General features: G+C 35.8%; 1 protein-coding gene across 4 annotated transcripts in view; it reads left to right on the plus strand.

The window, feature by feature from the left end:
* The window catches only part of UMAD1 (UBAP1-MVB12-associated (UMA) domain containing 1), a 266,139-nt gene extending 241,014 nt beyond the window's left edge, over positions 1-25,125 (plus strand). For all 4 annotated transcript variants that reach the window (XM_063100097.1, XM_063100096.1, XM_063100098.1 and 1 more), the window contains exon 4: positions 23,602-25,125. In XM_063100097.1, the coding sequence (XP_062956167.1) occupies positions 23,602-23,859 (258 nt within the window). In that variant the 3' untranslated portion in view covers positions 23,860-25,125. The remainder of the gene's footprint in view (positions 1-23,601) is intronic.
* The last annotated feature ends 2,380 nt before the right edge of the window (positions 25,126-27,505 follow it).

A 27,505-nucleotide genomic window follows, 5' to 3' on the forward strand; every position in this document is an offset into this window, starting at 1 on the left:
TAGCAGTTTTTAATACATTGCAGTGAAATTGGTAATTGGGTCGAAGTTACACAAGTGTGTGGTTTCATGCAGATAGTCTCCAGTTCCTATATCAACAGTCGGCGTAGTGTCCAAGGTATTATTAACAGCTTGGTTAAAATTATGCTTAATATCAACATGGGTGGACTTAGAGAAAATTATATTAAGTGAAATAAGCCATGCATAGAAAGAGAAATACTGCATGTTCTTATTTGTGGGAGCTAATAAAAATAAATAAATATACAAACAAATGAGTTGGGGAGGAAGAAGACATAACAATCACAATTCCTCGAACTTGTTAAGACAAGTGAACAGATATGATGTTAATAGGGGGAAGGGAGAGCAGAGAGAGGGAGGGAGGAAAAGGAGGAATTGGTAAAGGGACACGAAAATCGAATACATTGTATATTGATAAATTAAAATAAAAAATATTTTTTCTATAACCTTAAGAAAATTATGCTTAATATCAAATATAGTACATCCATCATGGAGGGCAGAGTCAAATGATACTTCTGGTGCCCTCAAAAATGACAATAGAGGATTTGCTGAATAAAGCTTACTATTAGTGAAATGCTTGTTAGGAAAAGTTATTTTTCTGAGTATTGTTAAAGGAAGAGAAAGGGAGAGATTTGTGAAATCTTGCCTGGAATGCTGCTTTGATCCATACCACCTGGGTTTGGAATCCAGGAAATCATTATAAAAATTGTAATGGGCTCTTTTACTATTCAGTCATCAAACTTAAAGGAAAAGACAAGTAGAAAGTCAAGTGTGCTTTCAGTATTATTGGGTCAATTATCAGTATTTTTGAAGGAAAGGATTTTTTTAAAAAGCTATATATACTCTGGCAATTCTGTCATATTTTACTGCCAGCTTTGTTTAAACTACTTTCTCAATTTACAAGGATAATAAAATAATTTCTCTTGTTCTTTAAAAAACTCTGTATCCCAGATTCTTACAACAATATTAGTTTACTTGTATTTAAGTTATGATTAGATTTTATATTACTTGGAATTATTAGAATGAAATATTTCCTTTATGTTGAAATTTGTGATAATGCTTAGCATGGTGGACTTGACTGACATTTTCAAATTTCATTATAGATGGCAAGGAAATAATAACTAACATTTATTGAGTACTTACTGTATTCCAGAAATTGCATTAGGGAGCTTTACCAGCATTATCTCATTCAGTCCTCACAACATCTTACAAAAAAGGTTCATTTATACTCATTTTACAGATGAGGAAACAGAAGCATATGAGGATCAAGTAACAAAAGTACAGAAACATAAGGCAGCTTTTCTACAGTCACACAGCTGAAGAGCCTTTAACCAGTATGTTTATGTTGTCTTTCCTACAGTTTAACACAGTTCATTGCAAAAGTATTTGGGGTGGGGGTGTGTGCTCATAGAGCCTTACCCAGAATAAAGTTAAGGGGCATACCAAGAGGAAGACTACAAGGTACCATGGTCTGAGTGAATAATGGGAGGTCTTCTGAATGAAGGGTAAAGGCTGACACCACACAATGACCCAACCCTGCAACAGTCATTCATTCAACAGTATTTACTGAGTTTCTACTGTGTGCAAGATATTCTGTATATTGCACATATAATGGACTGGGCAGGGACCTTGCCTCGTGGAGCTTACCTTTTAGTGGGAGAGATGGACCAAAAACTAAACTCAAATGAAAATAGGCAAACACGTAAAATTACATCAGACCATAGTAAGCAGAGCAAAGGAAATAACCTATAGAGTGAGCTGGAGAACAGTGCATGGAATGGGGAGGATCTACTTTAAGATGCCATGGACAGAGCAGGCGTCTCTGAGTGGCGTTTAAGCTGAGACTTAAAGAGTTAGGAGTATATGCCCAGAGTGAAGCAAGGAGTGTTAGATTAAATTATGGCGCAAAGGCAAATTAAAATATGATACCTTTTCACATTCAGATTTGCAAAGATTAAAAAGCCTAGAGACACCAAGTTTTGGTGGTGTTGTAGGGAAAAGAAAATGCTCATGCCCAGTATAAATTGAAAGAGCTATTCTAGAGAGCAATTTGGCAATATCTAGTAAATGTAAAGATACAATTTTGTATATAAATCCTAGAGCAATTATTCTTAAAAGTCTTAAAAATTATGTACTCCCTTACACATTTTTAAGGTATCATAAAAATTTTCCATAAGTTTAATAGTTGCAAAGGATGGTATTTTCCACATATTGTAAATAAACATGAAACTTTTACATCATTCTTTCAAATATATCCAATGAAATTGAGATTTCATAGCAATTTGATGCATGACATCATCCATATAAAAAATACAAGAACATGCTCTTTATCAGAAATTTGATATCATTCCTTTTTTTGCTTGAGCTCAGATTTCCATCCACTTTCCCCCAAAGAATTTTATCCTTTATCTTGAAAGTCTTTTATTGATCAACGTATCATATTTCTTGACAACAAAAAAATTGGTATAAATTAGTTGTTTCAAAAAATATATTTACCATGACCATAAGACTAAGAATTAGAAAATTTCTTCTGAATTATTATTTTAATTATTAGTATATAATCAATCAAAACCATATAAATATATCCCAAATTCTTATTATTAAGAATTATTAATTATTAAACATGAAAAGTAATTTTTTTAGAAGAGCATGTCAATATGATGGCGGAGCTTGGTTTTTTTTTTTTTTCAGTTAGTTTATGTATCTGAGAATGATTATTACTAGAATGAACCTAACAATAAAACGAAGAGAAGGAATTGAGTTACTAATAATTATAGGATAGGAGGGGGCTTACAAAGGTGTATTAGTGATTAAGTTCATTATATATAGTAGAATCTATAACATTCCTTTTAAGTTCATCTAAAGTTTATAGATAGATTAAAGAATGAATGTAGATTTATAATATTCAAAAATATTTTGGCAAAAAAATGGAAATGTTTCTTTTATGAGTTTGATTAAGTATTCAAGAAAATATAAAACACTTACAACCAATATGTATTCCTTTTACTTGAATGTGTAGCTTTAATCTGTTGGAAGTAAAAGTGAAATTTTCACAACTAATCTGCTTTCTGTCTCTATAGATTTACCTATTCTAAATATTTGTATAAATGTAATCATGTAGTATGTACTCTTGTGTCTGGCTTCTTTCACTTAGTATAATGTTTTCAAGGATTATCCATGCTGAAGCAATATTTCATTCCTTTTCATTTCTTTTATTGCTGTATAATATTCCATTGTGTGGATATACCACATTTTGTTTATCCATTCATCAGTTGATGGATCCTGATGAATGGATCAGTGATGAAAGATTGTTTTCACCTTTTGCCTATTGTGAATAATATTGCTGTGAACGTTTGTGTACAAGCATTTGTTTGAATAGCTGTTTTCAATTCTTTTGCATATATACCTAGAAATAGAATTGCTGGGTCTTCTATAACTCTCTGTTTAACTGTTTAAGAAACTACCAAAGTGACTGCACCATTTACATTCCCACAGCAGTGGCATGGGGGAGGGGCAGTAAGGGTTCCTAATTTCTTCACATCCTGGCCAGCAGTTGTTATTATCTGACTTTTTGATTGTAGCCATCCTATTGGCTGTGAAGTGTCATCTCATTGTGGTTTTGATTTGCATTTCCTTGATGACTAGTGATGTCAGGCATCTTTTCATGTGCTTATTGGCCTTCTGTATATCTAGATGATTTGCAGAAATGTCTACTCATATCCTTTGCCTGTAATTTAAATGGGTTGTCTTTTTATTATTAAGTTATGACTTTTTTTTGTATATTGTAGATGCAAGTCCTTTATCAAATATATGATTTACAAACATTTTCTTTCTGTGCATTGCCTTTTTACTTTCTTGATAGTGTCCTTTGAAGCGTAGAAGTTTATATATATATATATATATATATATATATATATATATTTTTTTTTTTTTTTTCATTTTTGTGACTGGTAAGGGGATCGCAACCCTTGGCTTGGTGTTGCGTTCAGCCAGTGAGCACACCTGCCATCCCCATATAGGATCCGAACCCGCGGTGGGAGCGCCACTGCACTCCCAGCGCCGCACTCTCCCGAGTGAGCCACTGGGTCGGCCCAGAAGTTTATAATTTTGATGACGCTTAACCAATTTCTTCTTTTGTTGCTTATGTTTTGTGCTGTCATATCTAAGAATCCAAGTTTTCTTCTAAGAGTTCTTTAGTTTAGCTCTTATAGGCTTTTGATCCATTATGAGTTAATTTTTGTATATTGTGATATAAGGCTCCAATTTAATTATTTTGCATATGACTAGCCATTTCTCTCAGCACTGTTTGTTGAAAAGGCTGTTCTTTCCCCATTGGATGGTTTTGGCATCCTTGTCAAAAATCAGTTGACCATGGACATGTGGGTTTATTTCTGTACTTTCAATTCTATTCCATTGATCTGTATATCTGTCCTCATATCAACACCACACTCTAATTACTATTGCTTTGTAGTAAGTTTTGAAATCAGAAAGTGAGTCCTCCAACTTTGTTCTTCTTTCTCAATATTAATTTGGCAATTCTGGGTCCTTGACAATTCCATATGAATTTTAGAATCAGCTTGTCAGTTTCTACCAAGAAGTCAGCTAGAATGCTGATAGGGATTGCATTGATTCTGTAGCTCAATTTGAGGAGTATTGATTGCCATCTTAACAATATTGTCTTCTGACCGTAAACATGGGATATTTTTCCATTTATTTAGATCTTCTTTAATTTCTTTCAGTAACCCTTTGTTGTTTTCAGAGTACGAGTTTTGTGCTTCTTTCATTAAATTTATTCCTAAATATTTTATTCTTTTTGATGCTATTGTAAATGGGATTGTTATCTTAATTTCATTTTTGGATTATTCATTTCAACTGTATAAAAATACAACTGGTTTTTATATATTGATTTTGTATACTTCAGTCTTGCTGAACTTACTAGTTCTAATATAATAGTATTTTTATGGATTCATTAGGATTTTCTATACAGAAAGTCATGTCATTGACATGTAGAGATAATTTTACTTCTTCCTTTCCAATGTGGATTGCTTTCATTTTATTATTTTATTTTTTGCCTAATTGCTCTCACTAAAACCTCTAGTACGGTGTTGAATGGAAGTGGCAAGAGTAAATATCCTTGTATTATTCCTGATCTTGTGGGGAAAGCATCTAGTCTTTCACCATTAAGTATGTTGTTAGCTTAGGTTTTCTTTTTCTTTTTTTTTTTTTTTGTCGTTTTCATGACCGGCACTCAGCCAGTGAGTGCACCAGTCATTCCTATATAGGATCCGAACCCGCGGTGGGAGTGTCGCCGCGCTCCCAGCTTCACACTCTACCGAGTGCGCCACGGGCTTGGCCCAGCTTAGGTTTTCTATAGAGCATTTTATCAGGCTCAGAAAGTTTTCTTCTATTCCTAGTTTGCTGAGTGTTTTTATCATGAAAGGGTATTTTATTTTTTCAAATGTTTCTTTCTGAACCTGAGATGATCATTTGAAATGATCATGTGGTTTTTATTTCTTATTCTATTGATGTGATATATTACATGAGTTGATTTCCCTAACCTTATGTAACCATGCTAGTGGACAATACAAAGCTCATGCTACAAAAAAAAAAAAATGTACTTTATATATATTGTCCATACAGATCTCTTTTCAAAAACGAATTGACTTATGGATTATGAAAAGGAAAACTGAAGGAATAGTATCATTTGGGTACAATTGTACCAAAAGTGAAAATATTTTTTGTGTTTTCCTCTCAGTGATTGTCTACGCAGAATTTTAAAATTGTTTTTAATTTGCGATTTGCTTTACTTCTTCTAGTTGATTTTCCTAGATACTTTTTATGTTTTTTCAAGCAAACACCATGAAATTTCTATTTTGAACTATATCACTTTAATCAGTTTTTATTTAGGTTTTAGTTGAAAGCAATTGAATAGGAAGTAAAATGTACTCATGGGTCTTTTAAAAAATCAACTCTGTACTCTTTGAGCATGAAAGTACCACTTTCATTTGTGCTACTAAGGGCATAAATAGTGATGATGTACTTCCTCTTTTTTTCCACATTTAAGGGTCCACCCAGAAGTTTGCAACTATATTGAGTCCCGGAAATGTTCTCATTCTCTTTCCTAGCCTCTGATATAATCTCTTAGCATAGTTAGTTCAGGAATCATAAGTGGGCCAGATCATGTGTTTGATCCCATTAAAGACAAGGTATCTTTTTGTTTCCTGAGAACAGATTGCAACCTAGGTCCCAGCCATCTGGCACCTTCTTACCATTGCTTACCACGTGCTATGAGCTAGAGAATGTGGGCAGTTGAATGCAGTCAGTCCCTGTTACTGGACAATTGGCCACAGAGTGCTAGTCTCAGGAAGTGTTTTCCTCATGAACAAAGGACAGTGTGTTACTTTAAGTTTTTAAATTTAGCTGGAATATATGTGGTTAAGGTAAAACAGTTATTTTTAAAATATATTATTCTGGGATCACAACAGTGCTTTTAGGGATTGAAATAGTCTAAAAAGTCTGTAATTTCAGGGTTTCTAAGATCTGCATAGAATTAGCATATCCAACTGGATATAAAAATGACACATAATACAGCATCCAAAGTTTTTTCCCCCCAAAATTGGTATCCCTGCATGCCATGTGCTTTGTTTGTTTGAGAAAAAAAAGAGAGTTTGATCATTACAAAAGTATTCTACAACTCTTTCTGAAAAAGAAGATAACTTTGGTCTTTAGAAATAATTGCACTGCATTTTGAGGTGAAGATTCCTTAGACTGTGTCCGTTTTGGGAAGAAGCATAGAATAGTGGTTAAGCTTAAGATTCCAGAGTTAAACTGTGTAACTTCTCTGTACTTCAGTATTCCCCATGTGTTAAACGGAGATTAATATTATACCTACATAATAAAGGAAAAATTAAATGAGGTAATACAGGTAAAGAGCTTAGAACAGTGACTGGCAAAAAAGTGCTCATTCAATGTGAACTGATATCTGTGGTAGCAGAAATAGGCACACTATTGGAACCTTAAGACTGATTCAAACTGAAGTTAATGAAAGTAGAATCAGTAACAGCTAACTTAATTTACTTATTAATATGTATCAGGGTTTATTTTCTGAACCACCTTATTTCCACCCTCATGGGTGGACCATATATTATTTCATTTCTTTAGAGAATTCTTATTATCAACTCACCTGAAAAGAGGGTAGGCAGGGAAAAACAGCTCTGTTGGACTCTTTAAGTGTAGTTTCCATACATTTAAGAACACTTTTGAAAATTACAGGTGTTCACTTTTAGGTGACATTGGCAGTTGAAACCATAGCAATTATTTCTAGAAGGCTAAAGGAAAATCTGTGCTGAGTTCTGAAAATCTACTACCTAAAAACTTTGGTGAAATACCAGAGCTTTAAAAACTAGCTTTCAGGTTTACCAAAAACTGCCAGGTAAACATCTGGGTCCTAGAGAGTTGTGTGATGCTACTTCTTACCCCACCCTTCTTGAGGCCTCTCTGTTCCCTGGTTTGGCCATTATGAAAACTGAGCTGTCACCTGGTGGCCAGAAAGTATATGCGTGAGGCTCTTCCCTATCACATCCCATCTTCCGTCTCTGTCAGTTAGGGGATGGACTGTGCTCACACCCTCACTTCTCATAACCCTGCATTTCCTCCTTTAGCCAATTGCTTTCTTTCACACACATGCATTTTGCTTACTCCCCTTCTCTCTCCAGAGTTTGTCACTAACCTCAGGGAAATTCTACTTTATTACCTTGCTATTTATGGGAATAGAACAAAAAAATCTTAAAGAACACAACTCTCAAGATTTCATAGAGGTATTTCTAATGGGAATACCCACAATGAATCGAGGCTAGCAATCTTGAAAGTACTTCTAAGTTCCTTTCAGATTCTCTACCAAAGTTCAGCTGCTCCAGACTAAATTTGCTATTTTCAAGCACTGGAATTCAAGATAATTTTAATCTATTTAATCTAATTTATTGTTACTCTGAGTGTAATTCTAATATTATAATAATTTTTCTACATTTATTTATTGCAGATATATAATTTTCATCTCTGTTGAGGACTCAGTAGCCTGAGAAAATACACTGAGTTCTTAATAATTATAAAGGTGACTTTTAGGCCATAACTTGTGAGAAGATTGGCACCTACCTGTATTTTTCTGACTTGACTCCTGAGTTTTTGTTTGTTATTGTAATCAAGAGCAGTGTGAAGTAAGGTATTCTTTCATTGTATCAATCCTGTTCATAACCTTTGGAGTATCTTTTTGAGTTATGAATATCTTCTCAAGATATATACCTCTCAGTCGTTACTTTCTTTCTATAATTATCATTTACATTGACTTAAGTGCTATGTCCTTAAGAATTTTATTAGTACAGAAGATTTGGGGTCTAAATTTACTTGGAATCATGGCACTTTAGAGCTGGATCATCTGGTCCAATGATCTCATGTTTCAGAGGAGTATATCAAAAACCAGAAAAGTTAAATGATTTGCTTAAGGTCACACAATTTAGGTGGAGGCAGGGGTCATTGGGACTTGGGTCTAGTGCCCTTTCTACTAAGTCTTGCAGATTAATTTTCAACTCAATGTACAGGTAACAATATATATTCTTATAATTACCTTCTTTCTCCCTAAAAACTGCAAATTCAATCCTAGAAAAGGATGGATGACCCTAAGAATTGATTATACGATATATATTAATCAACTTTTCTGTTGTTGATCTGAAATCGTTTTTCCACTATGCTGTGTATTTTCCTTAGAGAAATTCCAGGTTACTTACATAAAGTTTGTTACTCTGTTGAGGCATTATAATTTTTAAAATTTATTAAACTTTAAATTTTCCTCTCATTTTTTGGACACGGTTGTGTCTTCTTATTTTTAATCATTTCTTAGCATTATTTACTATTTTAGTGGGTAGATTTTCCTCAAGAGCAGGTAATGACATCTTGTACCCTTATAACAACATACAAAAGAATTCTGATGTAGAGGTCCAGTGTGGGTGGAAGGTCTTAGGGATTATGAAGCTGTTTGAAAAATTTTAAAATAGTATCAATTATACTCAGATTTTAATTCATAAAATATTAAATTGACAATTTAATTCTCATTTTTAAAGTCAAAGAAAGAGTTTATTGTAAAAGTCTACAAATAAATTTATTATGCCTAAATAAATTTATAATTCAAAATAACCAGGAACCATAGTTTGTGTTCCTCTTACTTCAGGCACTTGCTAACTGTCCTCCACATACTTTATTGTCATTGATTCTTGGCAATCTTATTAGAATTGTTTCCCAGCTTTTCTACCTGGTTGATTTTACTCTAGCTTAAAAATATTGTCCTACAATAGCCAAAAATTGGAAACAACCCAAACGTCCATTAACTGATGAATGGATAAACAAAATGTGTTGTGTGTATATGTATATACAATAGAATACTATTCGGTCTTCAAAAGTAATAAAATTCTAGTACATGCTACTTACCTAGAATGGGCAAATTGATAGAGAAAAAAAGTATTAAAAAGATTACCAGGGGCTTAGAGAAAGGAGGAAAAGGGAGTTGTTGTTTAATGGGTACAGAGAGTCTGTTTGAGATGATGAAAAAGTTCTGGAGTTGGCTGGTGGTGATGGTTGCACAACACTGTGATTGTACTTATGCCACTGAATTATACACTTAAAAATGGTGAAGATGGTAAATTTTATGTTATGTATATTTTACCACAATAAAAGAAAATGCTGTTCTGAGCTATCCATGAAATGAAATAATAGCACACTCTTTTGGTCTCTGAGAGTACACCAGGAAGGGACTCAGCCTCCTGCTATTCTGAATGGCCCCTTCATTCTCATACTGGGGAGGAGAAAACACAGCTGTGTTTACTTTTCCAACCCCATCTTCTATTTTGAAATATAACCTCTTTGCAAATGAGAGCCAAGGTCGAGTGACAAAGCTTTCTGCTCACCTCTTCAATTTGCCAAACATTGTTTTTCTAGTGGAGTTCTGGGTTAGGTGCAGCAAGTGTGGGTAATACTATCACTCATATGCTCTCTGAGTGGAATTTAATTAATTAGTACCTTCATAATTTCTGCACTCAATTTGGTATGACTTATTTCCTTTCACTTTCATCTGTATATGAAAATGCAGTTGTGTATTCACCAACTGTAGTATTTCCAAGTGTGTGGATGATTCCACATATCAAATTCAAATTACAAAGAAAATTAGGTTTTTGTTCTCCAATATTTTGTCATTTTTTGAAGAATTATTTGTTTTCTGAGATAAGAGAGATGTTTATATGCAGAGTGAACATGAGATCCTACTGATAATTCTTTGAATTCTGGCTATGGACATGACGATTCTAACTACATACTAAAAATTATATATTTATGTTTTTGCATGATAATGGTAAAAACAATGACAAAGTGTAAACCTTTCAGTATAAATTAAGAGCAGCAAAACAGAATTAGCTTTTTTGTCCCAAACAATAGCCTTAGCATGAAATAATTACACTCATTGCTTTCTGTTGAAACATTTAGGTGTTTGTTCTTGAAAATATATATTATCCTTAGGTTATGAGAATGTCTAATGTTCATTCTATCAAAGCACAGATCAAAAAACCAACTATGTAGCTATTACTTAATATTTTTCAATTTACTTTCTTTTTGTATTTCCAACTATATCCTATGCTATTTATTTCCCTTCAATCAATGTTATATAAGTGATGTCTGTTTAACTGTATAGAAACAAATTAGTATAAGATAAATATTTATATTTTCTGACCAGCTTTAAAAATAGAAAGAATTCCATTTTCTGTCTTATTGTATATGTAGACAATTGAAGTACTTAATTTTTTTACAAAATGATATCATTTGAGTGAAATTAATATTCAGCACACTGAGGAGACAGGCAAGATAATTTTTCATTGTTTTCTTTTGAAATTATCTGGAAAAAATATGATCTTGTTGCATTACATTCTAAAGAAGCTGAATAGATATTTAAAATTAATAAGGCTATATAAATGGGAAGTTAAGTACAATCCAGTGTGACTAATAAGGGATATCAAATTCTTCAGACCTGTGGTGTACATAATAAGCTTGAAGAATTCATGCACAAAAGCCTAAGCTGTTTTGTGACCTTGATTGTGATCAGATGCTGTAGTTTTCCAAGCTATTACATTTTGTAGCCAGCTTGATCTATTTAACCTAGTAATAAATGCTTACTTAGTTGAACTGTTACTTTAAATTCTGTTTCTACGGTGGCAGTCTGTATTTTTGGACCTTCATCCTCCACCCCAGATAACACTTGTCCATAGAGAAATTGTTAACTTAAGTCCTTTAAAAGAAAACCGGACAAGTAACCTTTAAAATTATTTCCTTTGATGATAGTCTTTTCTGGAAGACTTTTTTTAAAAATCAATTCTGCTCACTTAGGCTCATAAAGAAAATTATCATAATTTCTAGTTAAACATCAGTAAAATATTTTTTTGTGTAATTGTACTATAATGCAAAAATTGAAATATGGCTGATTCAAAAAAAATTGTTGCACTGGCCAAGGTAGATTGATATTGTTCTTTTCCCCCCCTCGCCTTTTTTTGTTGAGATATAATTCACATAACATAATTTTACCCTTTTGAAGTATACAATTCAGTGGTTGTAGTATATTCACAGAGCTGTGCAATCATCACCACTAATTCCAAAACATTTTCACTACCCCCAAAAGAAATCTCATACCCATTAGCAGTCATTTAAGATTGATATTGTTATAGATTGCTTAGGTAGGTTGAGTTGACATCGTTACAGTCTGGACACAAGGGATACATACTTGTTTTCTATATGTGGCTGTCACTAATGCAGATCATGGGAAGGAGAACATTGGATTGTAAATCAGGAGACTCAAAATATAAGTCTTTGCCGGTTAGTAATGGTGCAACCTTAAATAGTCACCAAACTTTTGAGCCTCAGAAGATGAAAATAGAAACAGTAGCTAATTTAGTGGGTTGAAGCTCAAGTGAAATAATTTATGTGAAAATTCCTTGAAAACTGTATAAGCACTATGCAAATGTGAGGTGTCATTTTTCCAAGGTTCAGATTAGAACTTTTCTGATCCCTCAGACTTAACTGAATTATCATGAAACTTTGATAAAACCATACCAATAAGTTGTTCCATAGAGTATTACAGGGCATGTAAGTTTTAAAAAGCTTTTCTTTTGTTGTATTTTTAATTTCCAGATCATTTAACATCTGCATGATGTTGTTTTTTGTTTTGTTTTGGTGTGGTTAATATGCCTCCTTTTTTGGTGTAAATGGAGTTGCTGTGGGAAGTAGAAATTGGTGGGGTCTCAGGTACTAATAAAGGGTACCCCTTCTTGCTCCCCTGCCTCCTGAGCCAGTGGAGAAATAAGACCAAATGGCCGGCCCACAGAGAAACAAGATAGCCCCCTTTTGACAGATCACTGCCTCAGCTGAAGGAGGCAGCTTAATGTAGTAGCTAAAATGGACTTATACATTCCCAGTGCCCCATGTCTAGATCTGTAGGAAAAGTTTAAGTTAAAACAGCAGGAATTCTTCCCCCCGTCACTTGTCTTTCCTAGTCCAAGGAGAGAGAGAAGGAGAAAGAGACTTTCCTTGGGCCTCAGGGCCGTGGATTGCTTAGCTTCCCCCATCTGGAAACCTGGACCTATCTGTGGCTGTCACCCACTATGATAATAAGAAATATATATTTGGTCTTTGTCCCTGTATTTGGTCTTGACACAGAGCTTCTAAAAAACTTGAAATTTCTTAAGCGATAGGGGCGAGAGTAGCATCTTCTGTTTTTCATAACAAGTCCTTTTCAACCATTGCTGAATTTATACTAATAAGGTGACTTGGTGGGCTCCTAGATGGCTTCAGGATGGGGGGCCATTTGCCAGAGGAACCAGTCATGTGGTTAGAGGTTTGGAACTTTCGGCTTCACCCCTGGACCTCTGGAAAAGGGAGAGGAGCTGCAGGTTGAATTAATCACCAATGGCCAGTGATTTCATTCATAAGGAAACCTCTGTAAAAACCCCTAAATGAGAAGGTCTGAAAAGCTTCCTGGTTGAAGAACACATGGAGGTGCTGAGAGCGTAATGCTCTTGGAGAGGGCATGGAAGCTCTGCACCCCTTTCCCAGACTTTGCCCTATGCATCTTTTCTATTTAGCTGTTATGATTTATGTTCTTTATAATAAACTGGTAATATTAAGCCAAGCACTTTCCTGGGTTGGGTTTTGTGGGCTTTTCTAGCAAATTATTGAACCTGAGGAGGGGGCTGTGGGGACTCCAACTTTATAGCTGGTTGGTCAGAAGTATGGGTGTCCTAGACTTGTGATTGGCATCTGCATAATCTTGTGGTACTGAGCCCTGAAACTGTGGGGTCTGCACTAAGTCCAGATAGTTAGTGTCAGAATTTAATTGAATTATGGGGCATCCAGTTCCTGTCCAGAGAGTTTCAGAATTGATTGGTAAGAGGAAAAAATGCACATATTTGGTGCCAGAAGTGTTGTGAATAAAAACAATGCAGACTCACCAACCAGGTAACTCAGTCTACCTCCTTGAGGTAGAATAAGGGGTGGAGCAAGATACCAGAGATGCTTATAGAAAAATTCCCTTTTATGGAAACCAGAAAAGTAGAAAAGGGGCTTTTCCCTATAACAGAGTTGAATAGGAATTGAAAAAATGGTTTACCCACCCATCTCCTTGCCTGCCCTCTCATATAGCTCTCATCTCTGAGGCTTTCCTTCCCTTCAAATGGTCACCAGTCCTGGAACCCTGTTGCTGGTCCTGTCTCCTGTACTCCTTCTCCCAAGCCTAGGCTACACTGCAGCCCTTCAAGACTGTACCACATAGATGGGAGAAACACTGGTTCCTGGGAGAGAGGATCTAGGTAATGCAGGTTGGTTAAAGGGAATTTGGATTAGATGCCACCAGCTTGTTCCCCTCTCTCAGTGAGAAGTTGGGTTTGTTTCCTGAACGGTTTCATCTGCATTGCAGCAGGACCTCATTAAACTTCCTTTGGGGGACATATTTGTGAAGTTGTTCATTTCGCAAGTCAAAGAACAACCTATCTCATTCTTCAGGAAATAGATGTGGCTAGGGTCTCAAAACAATTTAAGTTATACCTACATTTAATAGCATCCATAGTTCACCATGTTGTTGATAATATGAAAAACAGATTTGGTAAAATCTTTTTAGAAAAAAAATGCAGAAATCAATGCCCAGCATAATTCTTAGCTTATTCTGAATGAATTTTCATATAAAGTTTATGAAGATATTTAGATTATTCAGTCATTCAATAAACATGTGTTAAACGCCTGTTATGAGCCGTGCGTTGTGCTGATTGCTAGGGAAATGGAGATGAAAGCTATGGTCCCTGGCTTGGAGCTTCCCATGCTTTTGTGGGGGTGAAAGACAGATAATTCTAGTCCAGTGTGGTATGTACTGTGAGAGAGGTATGCACAGGCTGTTACGGGAACACATGGACAGGCCCTTGTCACAGGTTTGGGGAGTTAGCCACCTGAAGGACAAGTTGAAATAGGGAAGATGAAGGAGAGTAGGACAGAAGGAAGTCTTAACTTAAGCTAAAGTAATTGAATGAGCCAAGACTCAGAGCTAAAGAGAGCCTGGCATGTTGGACAACAAAAAAATAGCTTGGTGTGAATGCAGTAAAGGGTTTAGGGAATGGTAATAAAAGAAATTGGAGGAGTAAGGAAGGCCAGACTGTACCTTATATGACATGGTAAGGAGTTTGGTCTTTTCTCCAAAGGCATTGAGGAGTTTTAAGTGAGGAAGCGAATGTGTTTTAGATGAGGAGAAAATAGTATGTGGGGAGTAAGGATGCATGCAGGAAACTCTGGCAGTGCTCAAGGCTGAAGACTATAGTGGCCCGAATTAAGAGAATGTCAGTGGGCCTGATGAGAAACAGATGGATTGGAGGAGATATTAAAAACATCAAAATCAATGGGAATTGGTGATTTCCTGGATGGAGGAAGTGAGAGACAGGGAAAAGTCAAAGTTTCCTTGTTGGGCAACTATGTAGGTACTCTCCACCGATACAGAAAATATTGGAAGAGCATTAAGTTTGGGGTGGGGTTGAATGTAGGGAAGGAGTAAGCCAAATTTAGGTGTTAGTTTTATGATGGCTTCTAGAATATTCAAGAGGAAGTATATAATAGGAGTTAAACATATAGGTCAGAAACTCTAGAAATCTGAGTTCAAGATTGGTGTGTGTGTGTGTGTGTGTGTGTGTGTGTGTGTGTGTGTGTGTGTGTGTGTGTGTGTGTGTGTGTGTGTGTGTGTACAGGCATGCACGAATCTACATACATATCTACTTTTTGGGGAGTGGAGGAGTAGGACAGTAGGCACCATGGATATGGATAAGGTCATCCAAAGAAGAGTGTTGAGATTAAGAAGAGTGAAGGGATAGAAATGAAACCCCAGAGTATACCATCGTTTCAGAAATAGACCAAAAAAAAAAAAAAAAAAAAAGGCAGCTATACAGGCAGAACGCAAAACTAAGAAGTGGCACAGAAGCTAAGAAATAAAAACTCAGCGAGGGAGTTCCTAGAGTTAAGTGCAACAAAGAGGTCGTATAAGATTAGCACTTCCAAACATATTCCAAGTTTAGCAAGAGAGTGAATATTAGTAACCTCTGTGAAAGCAGAGTCAGTAGAGAGGCAGCAATAGAAGGCAGATTGCAGTGGGTGAGGGTTGAATGGCAGACAGCGAGTGTCAACAGTGGTCCCAGCCTGGCTGTGAAAAAACCCCAGCAAGATAGGAAGTTACATAGGTGATATGCTTGCCAGTGGACAATATAGACCTGAAGAGGATTATTTTAAATGGTTAATTGCATACAGGAGATTAGCAATTAGGAGACACCTTTAATGAAGACATGTCCTTAAAGAGTGAAGACAAGATGTATGTGCAGCACCAGTGAGCTTTGGGTAGGGGCACGGGTACAAATACAGATCTCACCTGATGGTTCCTATTTTCTCTGTGAAGGAGGCTGGCCCTGCCTGCATTGAGGAGGAAGGTGGTGATATAGAGCTAGAGAAGAGAAAAGAAAAGTGACATATATGCTGTGAAGAATGAGGGGGAAGCCCTACTGGAAAAATAGATGTCTGGACAGCTTCAGGTTAGAGATCAGGAACTTCTACAAATTAACTTCAAAACTTAAAAAAAAAAATCATTGGAACAGCCTTTTGTATTTTCAAAACCAGTGTTAAACAAGATCCCACACTGAACACATTGTTTCTTGCCTGGTTTCTTTCCTGCAATGCATCTCTTTCCTCTTTCCACTGCACCCCGTTTTAATTGGCTGGTACAGATTTTCCAGCTTCAGACAAGGCACTTTTCCAAGAATATATGGAACAGATTATAGAAGCAAGTGACAGCCTGCTTACTTCCTCTTCTTCACTGGTATACATTCAGCTGGAGTTTTGAAAAGAGGAAGTCAGGAGAACTTTTTTTTTTTTTTTTTTTTGTAAAAAGATAGGAGAAGTAGGAAGCACAAGCAGGTGGAAATACTGAAGGAAAAAGAAAGAAGAGAAAAGGGAACAAACACAAATACTGAGGAAAAAAAATAATGAGCCAGAATGTAAACTGAAATGATGTCAGAGACTAGAAAAGGAAAAGAAGTAAAGAAAATATCTAGTTTCTAACCTTGTCTCTTCATTTGTTACTCAAATATAGCATCCTTGAACTAGAAGTCCTCACTCTTAGGGGAAAGTAACACCCAGGACACATGGAAAACAGAGGTCTTCTGTGAAATTAAGCTTCTCCTTCCTAATTTATCTGTATCAGTGACAAAGTGTTCTGGGCTTTTGTTTATTTCTTTGGCCTAACCCCTCAATTTTAAAATCAAGTCTGGGTGTCTAGAGTATCTGAGAAACAAGGAGACCAGATTCAGTGCCATTCAAAAATATTTAATGAGCACTTAGTATGTGTAGGTACTGTTCTGGGTACTGGGAAATTGGAGAAAAATAGAAAAGAGTCTGTGCCTTTGCTACATAATTTCTCCCAAGTAAAAGGAGACTATTGCTTAGGACTTACATAGGTGCAAGAGACTAATCCTCTGGCTTTTAACAGCAAGCCAGACATTTATTAACAACCAGTTTCTTTGAAAAAATAAAAAGCTTAAGTATGCCGTAGCTTGTATCACCTTCTCCTAACCTCTGTTCCCTGATGCTTCCAACTCAGATTTACCCCTTCACCTCACCCCCCATCAAGAAGCTGATGTAATGCAAGCAGATACCAGCTGAAGCCAAAATAGAATGGATAGTTATCTGGGGAGATAAAGTGACAGTATTGCTTGTTCAGGCTATTATTCAAAGAAGCATGTCTTTTATTTATAGACATTACAATTTAAAGGCATAGACAGCCAGAGTTTGATATTACCTCTTCGTTCTATAACTCATTTCCTAGATACATACTTGATAAAGCTACCTTCTTTGCATATAAATTGAATGTGCTAGATGGGTGTTTTATACCTGGTTTCATGTTCTTTTAGTAGATTCTGTTGCTGTTTTGGTTAAGGCTGGTTTCTAGATTTTAATGCATCAATATTTTGCTTTTACAGGACAGTATTTTATCTCTATTTAACTGAGGCATGGGTTGCAGAAATAAAGCAGGTGGTTTTATAAGATGCCAAATAGAGGTGGTTTTCATATTAATAAAATTTTCATAATTTAGTCAGGTATGGCCAAGTAGATGAGGTCTCCAGTTGCTAGCAGGTTTGCAAAGTTGGCGCCTCCTAATAGATTCCATGGTGGTTACTGGGCTTTTGTGCCAGGAAGAATGTAGTTGTCTGTTCTTAAACCTGAATTTCCTTGCTTTCAGACACCCAGGAGTGAGTTTCACAAGGATGCCACTAACCTTCTGTTTCTCTGGGGAAGTGACTTCATTTTTCTCAGCCTTTATTGAAAAGTGTTATATGCCTTGTATTCTTGGAGTGTGTTTTTTCCTAAGCTCTTAGAAGATTTTACAGGTTAACCTCATGAATCTTTACAGCCCCTTTGCAAGAAAGAGAGGAATAGTGCCTATAAATCTTTTTGAATTATTTGAAAGAAATATAATAGAATGTAAGGAACTCAAAATAAATTTGGCCAGTCTATTTTTTAACAGGTTAGCTGATGAACAAGAAATAATTTTACACAAACATATGAAAACAGCTTATCGTAAACTTTATTTGTTGTAATGATATAGGTAAGAAAATTTATTTTCTCCTTAAGATTAAAAAAAATTTTGACATGATATTTAAATCATGTAAGGGCAAACACTAATTTGAAAAAGAAGTATTAATGTTAGATTATATGAAAGAACTTATACTCAAAAACATTATCATAGCAGCATTTCTGTGAACAGGCTTAATCACAGAAATAATGAATATGCCTTATGAACACAATATTTGAAGTAATTTTTTAAAAAGTTTGGCTGTTAACCAAGAGGTTAATTGATTCTTTTCTTCTTGCTCCATTGTGGTTAACATACTAATTCTTCCCCATTAAAGACCCATTTTATTATACAAATGAAAAAAAAAAATTTACAGGACTTTGTGTCTAAGGGAGAGAGCTGCCTTTTGCAGTGGAACTATGCACCTGTTAAGGCCCTCTGCCCCCACCTCCACTTCTATTGGCTGCCAAGCTATAGACTTAGTGATCAGGGTTAGCGGGTGTGGGGTCCTTGAATTTTGATTCACATTTTCTTTGTGACTTACTCTTGTTTGCCTTATAATTTCTCCCCTTCTAGCACTCAGCATGCCAACAGCAGCAGCATCATGGCACTCACCCTGCTGCCAAGAGGGCAGACAGCCTCCTTGGAGACTGTAATGTTGCACTTTAGCCAACTGTTAAGAGATAGATGCTGGAGTAATACATACAACACAGCTGAAATTCACATCATCCTTGGAGGCATTTGGTGGAACAATTTGTCCGTGGTATTTTTTTTAAACTAAATTAATTTTTCTAAACTTCCAATTGTGAAAAAATTTTAAGCTCGGGTAACAGTAAAGAGAATATTATAGAGCTTTCTCATATACCTTCCTATCTGTTTCAACAATTATCAACTCATAGAAAATCTTGTTTCACTGTCCATGGTGTTTTTCCCATGGTTTTATCCAGACTGCTGGTAGATTCATTTTCAGGGATAAATATATCTTACATTACAGTTACTATTCCATCCTTCTTCAGTCTGTCTGTAAGATCTGTCACCTTAATGATTTTTTCAGTCTTTTCTTCCTAAAGGTAAAAGATATTAGAGTCTTTTTTCCTTCTAGATCAGGCCAAGATATGCTACGTTAGTAACTACCATATTTTCTAATCCTCTACCCTAAATTTTTAAGGCTTTGTTCATTCATTCATTCAGTCAACCAAAGCATGTCTGAAATGTACAGGATCTTAGTATATAGAGTTTTAAAGATCATTGGGTTTGATTCTCAGTTTCATCACTGACTAGCTGTATAACCTGGGACAACTTTTTTAACCATTCTGTGCTTCACTGTCCTCTTGTCTTTAACATGGGACTGTAATAGTACACATACCACAGAGCTGTTATAAGACTTAAATGAGTGGATACATTTAAACAGCTTAGATAGAGCCTGGTACAAAGTAAGTTTCCAGTATATCCTAGTTTCTGTCTTTGCTGTCAACATCATCACCATCATCACCATCATCAATCATCATCAATCATCATCACCACAACCACCACCACCACCACTACCACCACCACCATCATCATCATCATCTTTTATCCCTCACCACTTATTTTACAAAATAGAGGGCTGAAGCCCAGATGGGTGAAGCAGCCTCCTTCAGATCAGATGGTAGTTCTATCAGGAGAACTTGAACAAGAGAACATTTCTCAATTTCTTTATTGTACTAGATATAGTTTGGTATAGTCTTGTCCTCAAGGAATTATGCTCTGACAGATAAGAATGGTTTGTAAAGGAAAGGAAAGAGGATTAATAAAAGCACGAAAGAATAAATATTGTTGTCTGAGAGTTAAGCCTTAGGAGTGTTTAGAAAGCAAAGTGCTATGGGTAATATACCTCCTCTTTAGTGGAAGAGGTACGATTTCAGGAATGCTTTTGTTTAAGAAAGGAGATGATTTGGCTAATGAAACTGGAGAACATTCTGTACACAAGCAAAAAAGAGAAGAAAGTTTGAGTGTGGGATGAGACTAATAGATCTAGGGAGCATTTGCATATGAGATTAAAAGAGAAGACAAGAGATAAAAGGAGAGGGGAAGGTAAGATTATTTGAACTACCAGTGAATGTCAAAAACAAAAGGGATGAGTGATTCTAGACTTATAAAGACACATGGGACCTGACATTCCTAAAGTTTTTATTTATTCACTTTATTTAACACGTGCCAAACACTGTTCTTACTTACAAACCTCACTTCATTTATCCTCATAATAATGCTATGAATTAGGTACTATTATTGATCTCATAATATAGCTAAGGAAACTGAGACACAGAGAGGTTAAATAATTTGCCCAAGGCCATTTGCTTATTAGTAAACAAGAGATCTGGGATTTGTACCCAAGAGATGTGGTTCTAGAATCTGTGCTGTTAACCTCTATGCTGTGTTGCTCATGGGTAATCATAGCCCCTGTGCATAAGTAATCTTGAGGTTTTATGGTGCACCCAAAATGTTGCTTCCTTTTCAATTTTTCTGTACAAACCAGTGTCTAGTGAAGCCATCTAAAGAGGCTGGAATGGTAGCGTCCTTACTCACTGATACCTACATTCTTGGTTGACACTAGGGCACTTAGCATTGTAAGTCCCAGTTAGATTTCAGGAGATGGGATTTGTCCACTACAGATATGGATCTTTATGATAAACTTTGTCACAACAGGGTATGATTACATTTTTTTAGTGGCAGTCCTAAGAAAGTACTCTGGTGTTATTTTCACATGAAATTATAAGACCACTCTTGATAGGTGTGTGCTTGCTAAATTTATTAATTTGAGGACATTCACTAAACAAAATTTCCTGAGGGTCCCTGTTCTAGGTGTTGGGAAGGCTTTGTGAAGAATTAGTTCCTTCTCTACAAATTCTTCATGGATTTTTCCTTTCTTATGAGCTTTTTCTCATTAGCTTGTAAACTGTCATTATTTCTCCCAACTCAAACCTAAAATCAAAAGAAATATCTCTTGACTCCACATCCCTTTTCAGCTATGGGCCTGCATCTCTTTTCCCATTTACAGCATACTGCCTAGAAAAATTTGTTCTCATGTTTGTCTCCACATTCTCCTCCAGATCTCATTTGGCTCCAGATTCAAATGATATCCCCCTGCCTGTTAACAGCTCCACTCGATCTCTGTTAGACACTTCAAATGTCCAAAACTGAACTCTTGATCTTCCTGCCCAAGCCTGCTCCCCAGCACACTCCCATCTTATAAATGGTGACTCCAACCTTCTCATTGTTCAGGCCAAGAACTTTGGCTTCATCCTTGGCCGTGCTCGTGTTCTCATGTCCCATCATCCATTCCATCAGCATATCCTGTTGGTTTTACCTTCAAAGTCTATCCAAAATCCAATCATTTCATCTCACCTTTGCAATCACAACCCTAATCCACATTACAATCATCCCAGCTATCTTCCTGCTTTCTTCACTGGGCACCCAACCCCCACTGTCTACTGTCCACCCAGCAACCAGAGTGATTCTTTTAAGACATCAGCCAGAATATATCTCTTCTGCAACAATATGTTCTTCAACAATATGTTTTCATTCAACATGCAATGATGTGGATAAATCTCATACACATAATGTTGAGTGAAAGAAAGCAGAAACAAAAGAGTTCATACTGTATGATTAAAATATAAAAACAGGTAAAACCAATCTATGCTGTTAGAAGTCAGGGTGGTGATTGAGGGGGCAGGGAGTTGATTGTGACTGGAAGAGAACACTAGGAGGGCTTCTGGGGGGTGGTCTTTTCTGTTTCTTCATCTGGATGCTGTTTGCTCTTGTGTGTTCAGTTTGTGAAAATTTAGGAGTTTATACACTTATGACATACCCTTTTTTGTATGTATTTTAGACTTCAGTGAAAAGTTTTACAGAATTGTTATTTCTCACACAGGAAATCATTCTCTTGGAGTCTTAGAGACAAAGAATCTGTCAGCATTTATAACACTTAGAATAAAAGTTCCATGTAGGCAAAAATCTTGTCTGCTTTCATTCAGTCAACAAATATTTACTGAGCACTAGGCCCTGATCTAGGCATATATGGGATAACAGCAGTGAACATGACAGATAAAATCTCCATAAACTTCTGAGAGACGATAATCAGAATAAATTATGTAGCATTATAGTAAGGTGCTAAAGGCCATGGAGAGGCAGAAAGCAGGAAAGGGAGATAAGGAGTGTGGCATGGAGGCGGCAAGGGGGCAGTATATGGTTTTCAATAAGGTGGTCAGGAGAGGCCTCACTGAGAAGGTGGTGTCTGGGCCAACACTGGAAGGAGGCAAGGGAAGGAGCCCTGTGTATGTCTGGGCAGAGGATGTGGGGAGCAAAGGGCCTGGGGCTGAATCAGGTTGGGTGTGTACCAGTCACAGCCATGAGACAGGAGGACTGGAGAGGAGTGAGCAAGGGCAGACTAGTTAGGGATAAGGTCAGAGACCTACCCAGGACCAGATTGTGTAGGGGCTCTGTAAAGACTGGGAGTTTTATTCTGCATGAAATTGGGGTGTGGAGAGGGAGTCATGTTTTTGCCTAAGTTGGTTTGAGTTAGATTTCAGCTACTTGTAGTGGCAGGTCATTCATTTTCATTGCTGCAAATAGACTTCAGTTTATTATCCTTTCTACTATTGATGCATATTAGAGTTCCCAGTATGGGTGGGGCTTACGATGGGGGCAGCTGTGGACATCATAGTGCATGTCTTTTGGTAAACTAGTGTTTGCAAGTGATACCAATTTTTAAAAAATCGAATGAGATTTTTCTTATTTGAATAACTTTTGTGATATAGCATGTTAGTTTCAGAGAGTCAGGCAATCAATACTCATAGTACACATTAGAGGTAAATTCTCAAATATATTAGGGTAAGTAAATGCAGTAAAATATGCAAGGTGGGGAATACAAAAATATGTCAAATTGATTGCTTTCCCTCAAGGTCCCTAGAGTTTAGTTGGAGATAAGATATATGCATATGGAACAGCAAGTGGCAAGAATACACATAGGAGACGCCAGGTAATGTCCTAGGCAATTTGCCCCATGAGCATTCTGAAGTAGGCAAGATCACTTTGACTCTAGTGATAGAGCCTGAAAGCATACATAGGATTTGGAAAAGCAAAGATGGACTTTGTAGATATTATCTGGGCTAGGGAAATAGCAAGAAGGCCAGTTTGTATTTAAGGGGGCCGTGGGTGGCCAATTTGAGTAAGAGTAGGTTTAGGATTCATTTTAATGCCCAGCAGAGATTTAGGTGGATATATTTCTCAAGTGAGGTAAAGAGCTGCATTCAAATCTGGGAATATGTATATATTCCACATTTCTCAGTCACTTTGATGTATTAATGCCACATTTACCGTTACTAAATCTCCAAGTTCATAAGGTCTAAATGTTTTAAATATATATGTATTTTTAGACTGGCAAAGAAAACTCATCCAGTGTGAATGTAGCAGGCCCTGAGACGGAAAATAAGGCAGGCCACACTCTGGAGAACAGCTCATTAATGACCGAGCTCCTGAGCGACGTGCCCTTCACCTTGGCCCCTCATGTGCTGGCAGTGCAGGGCACCATCAGCGACCTTCCTGACCACTTACTCTCCTATGATGTCAACGAAAACTTATCCCGGTTTTGGTATGATTTCACTCTTGAAAATTCAGTGCTCTGTGATTCATAATCTTTATGTGTGTTTGCACCGTAACAGCTTTAAAAAAAAAGTTTGCCTATTTTATTTAACGTGTTTGATGTTCTCTGCCATTTCACTGTTTAAAGGCCCTCAGCAAAGCAAGGATCATAAAGCAAAGAAAATAGCATTATGGTCATCCTTCTGTTTTTTAGAATAAAGTATATTTGTATAAAAATGGAACTTAAGTTCTACTTCCTTTCTTCAAATAGTAGACATAAACATTAGGTTATGAAGGTCTTATGAAAGGAGTAGATTCCTTCAGCCAGTCTCTCAAAATGTAACACCTCAAATTTATCTTAGAAGAACTGTGAAAAAGAACCGTGGCATTTTTCTTAGTAACCACAACTCTGAAGTCCTTCAGAGGAAGCTTGAATGAACGTTATTCCCTTTCTTCTTCCACAATGTTTTGAATGAATTCAGAAAAAAAAAAGTTGCCAGTTAACTTAATTTCTTCAGTCTCAATGTAGATATATATTGGTGTGGAAATTTCTAACTTTTCCTAAATGGCAGTGGTAGTTTGCTGATACTAGTATGCTCTTACTGCTGGGCATGCAGCTTCTTGAGTGGTACGTGTCCTTTTTATTAAACCTGTGGCAGTCCTTTCCACCTTGAGTGATTCCTGCTTTCCAACCTTTGTTCTCTGCCTTTTTGCTATTTCGGAGTGTGCTCTCCGACCACCTTTCTACAGAACTTGCGCTGCTTCTGCCTCTGTTGGCATTTGCTCTCCTTACCACATATGTTCCCAGTTTATGAGGAGCTCCACTATTTCCCTTTCAACCTCTCTGCCTCCTAAGAAAAACATCTCATGGTGATACATATTATTGCTGATAACACCCTTATTTAGAAACTTGTTGGCCCCAATACAGATGGAAAAGTTTTCCTGTTAGAACAACTGAAATCAACTCATTAGAGTGTAGGCAAAGCACCTAGATACAACTTTTAGTTCTTGAATATCCATTATTTTTTCCAACTAAAACAGAAGAGAACTGCCATTGCTCAATAAACTGTAAAGGGAAGAGGTAAATTGTGATAAAGAATTTTCTATGCCATGGAAAATTTAAATGACATTTGTTTTGATTGGTAGCAATATGATTTATTAATTCTGTGCCAAATTTTAAGTATATTTTTTCACAGAGATAGAGTGCCATAGAAAAACTAAATACCATGTGTAAAGGTACATAAATTATTCAAGTTTTACTGTATTATGCATGTTTGTTTAATAAATGTGGCATGGTCTTGATAAAAATGCTATATTATTTAAAAGTTAAACATTTATATTGATAAAAATATGCTTCATTTACAAGTAATGTTACCATGTGAGGTTAATGTTTAAATTAGATCTTTACATAGTTTTCGTGAAACATCAGTCTAGGAAATATGACTTATTACTGATGCAAATGTGAACACTTTGTAGTAGGTTTTGTGAAAGCACATCGTTTTTCCATGTTAATATACCCATAAAACTAAATGTAAGTACGTAGTCAATTTGTCTAACACTCGTATATTTGTTAAATTTTGTCTAAAATACACATTTCATTTATATTTATGTCTACCATGTTATAAATATGCTTATAAATACTTTCATTTGTCTATAAAAATTGTTATATTTAAATAAATATGAATTAAAAATAAACAAATATTTTGATTGTTTTCAGATCCAGAAAAATGGTTTTCTTTGCATTATTCATATCTGAACACAAGTTACTGATTCTTTAGAAGGCAAAGATTTAATATCTAGTTTGTGCAGTCGGAGAAAAGTATGCAATTTCTTCTTATATGTAAGTTTTAAGGAATAACATTGAAAATGGTAAGATCACTAGTCCTAGCTTAAGATAGGAACAGAGGGATTTGAGAGAAATGACATGAACATCTCCAAATAGATCCCATCATCACAAAATTTTGTAAGGGCCATTTTTAATTACCTATTTTTAACAAAAATATTGTGAAAATGGCCATTTAAATTTTCTTATCTTGTATATAAATCAATGTTACTATTTTCAAACCGAGAAAAACATTATAAATCAACGAGCCAACTCCATTTTTTCAGGAGAAAAGGAAGCCTAGAAAGGTTAAATGACTTAAATCACCTAGTAGTGATAAATAAATGTTTACTTTAATAGTGTTAATAATTATAAATTATAACAAAGCGGTATGAAATGGTGGGAAGGAGTTCAGGCATTCGGGGCAGCCAGACAGAGTTTGTGGTGGCTTCCTCACTTACAAGCTATGGGGCTTTGAATCAGTCCTCTGACTTCTGGTGTCCTCAGTTCCCTTGATTGCTCCATAGTGATTGTCCGTACCTTGCAGAGTTTTGTTAGGTTATAAGTGGAATATGTCAAATGCCTGGCAGCCTAAAGCCTGATACATCATTGGTGTTATGGGAAAGGGATTGTTATAATTCTCATTACTAACCACACACACAATAATCTAATGAAGTGCAAAATACATGTTAATTGAACTACTTAAAGAATAATATAAAAAATTGCAACCTTAATAATTGTAGATCCTCTCCACCCAGTATTTTTAACATACTAAATACCTCACTGTGTCCTAAAGTATGTTTGTTGACTCTTCTGCCTTAACTAAGAATTCCACAGCGAACCTTTCCCCCCCCCTTATTATCAAGGATGGTCCTTTCCCTAATATATTATTGTAAAGCACTGTAGGTATAGAATGTGCAAGTAATTTTACTGAATCTTATTTTTAGCCCTAAAATACATTCAGGAAGTTGCATGTAATTTTTTTCTAGCTTTCTTTAAAAGCATTTGCATCCTTTCCTAAAAATAGAATTAGGCAATTCTGAGTAATTTATTATTCTGGTTAATTAAATTTTGATTAATTGAACTTTTGAAATTATACCATTAAAATGTTAACAAAGGCATAATTCCTATTAACAATTCTAGAAACCCACAATAGTTTTTTTAGGTAAACATTCATTGACACCAACATTTTTTTCACTTTTTAAAAGTAAGTGATAAATTGAAAACAGTATTTAAAAAAAGACTTCATTTTTTATAATTCTAAAGGACAAGTGAGGAATAGCAAAGAAATAATCTCATTAATGTTCTGAAACAGTGGTAAATTGGACTTTACCCACTTACTTCCCAGGATAGCAACTGAACAATAAATGAACACTGTCCTCAGTAATTTTGCAAAGAATATGTTACTTTCAGAGATTGATGCATTGTCTTATTAATTGTGTCATTAGTAACAGTCACATGGAATAGAAATGTAGTGGCTAGATGATTGAAAGATGTTCTGAGGGCGTGACCTAAATATTATTGGGAAATCTAAAATTCTCAGTATAAGTCTGACTCCATTCATACTACTTTGGCTTGAAAGATGAAGTAGTCTTATGTTTCAGGAAAGAGACTCTTTATGCCATGTGGTTTGGTGGATAGGTGTGTGTGAGAAAGAAAGAGATATATTGATTGACGCATAGGGACTCTGTTACAATCAATATAGCAATGTGTTAATCTTTTTTTATTTAAATAAAATTTTTATTTTAGAATAGTTTTAGATTCACAGAAAAGTTAAGAAGATAGTACAGAGAGTTCCCATATACCTCTCACCCAGTTTCCCTTCTTGTTGACATCTTACATTACCATGCTACATTTGTCACAACTAAGGAACCAAA

The sequence above is a fragment of the Cynocephalus volans genome, chromosome 6 (assembly GCF_027409185.1).
Source record: "Cynocephalus volans isolate mCynVol1 chromosome 6, mCynVol1.pri, whole genome shotgun sequence".
NCBI classification, from domain to species: domain Eukaryota; kingdom Metazoa; phylum Chordata; class Mammalia; order Dermoptera; family Cynocephalidae; genus Cynocephalus; species Cynocephalus volans.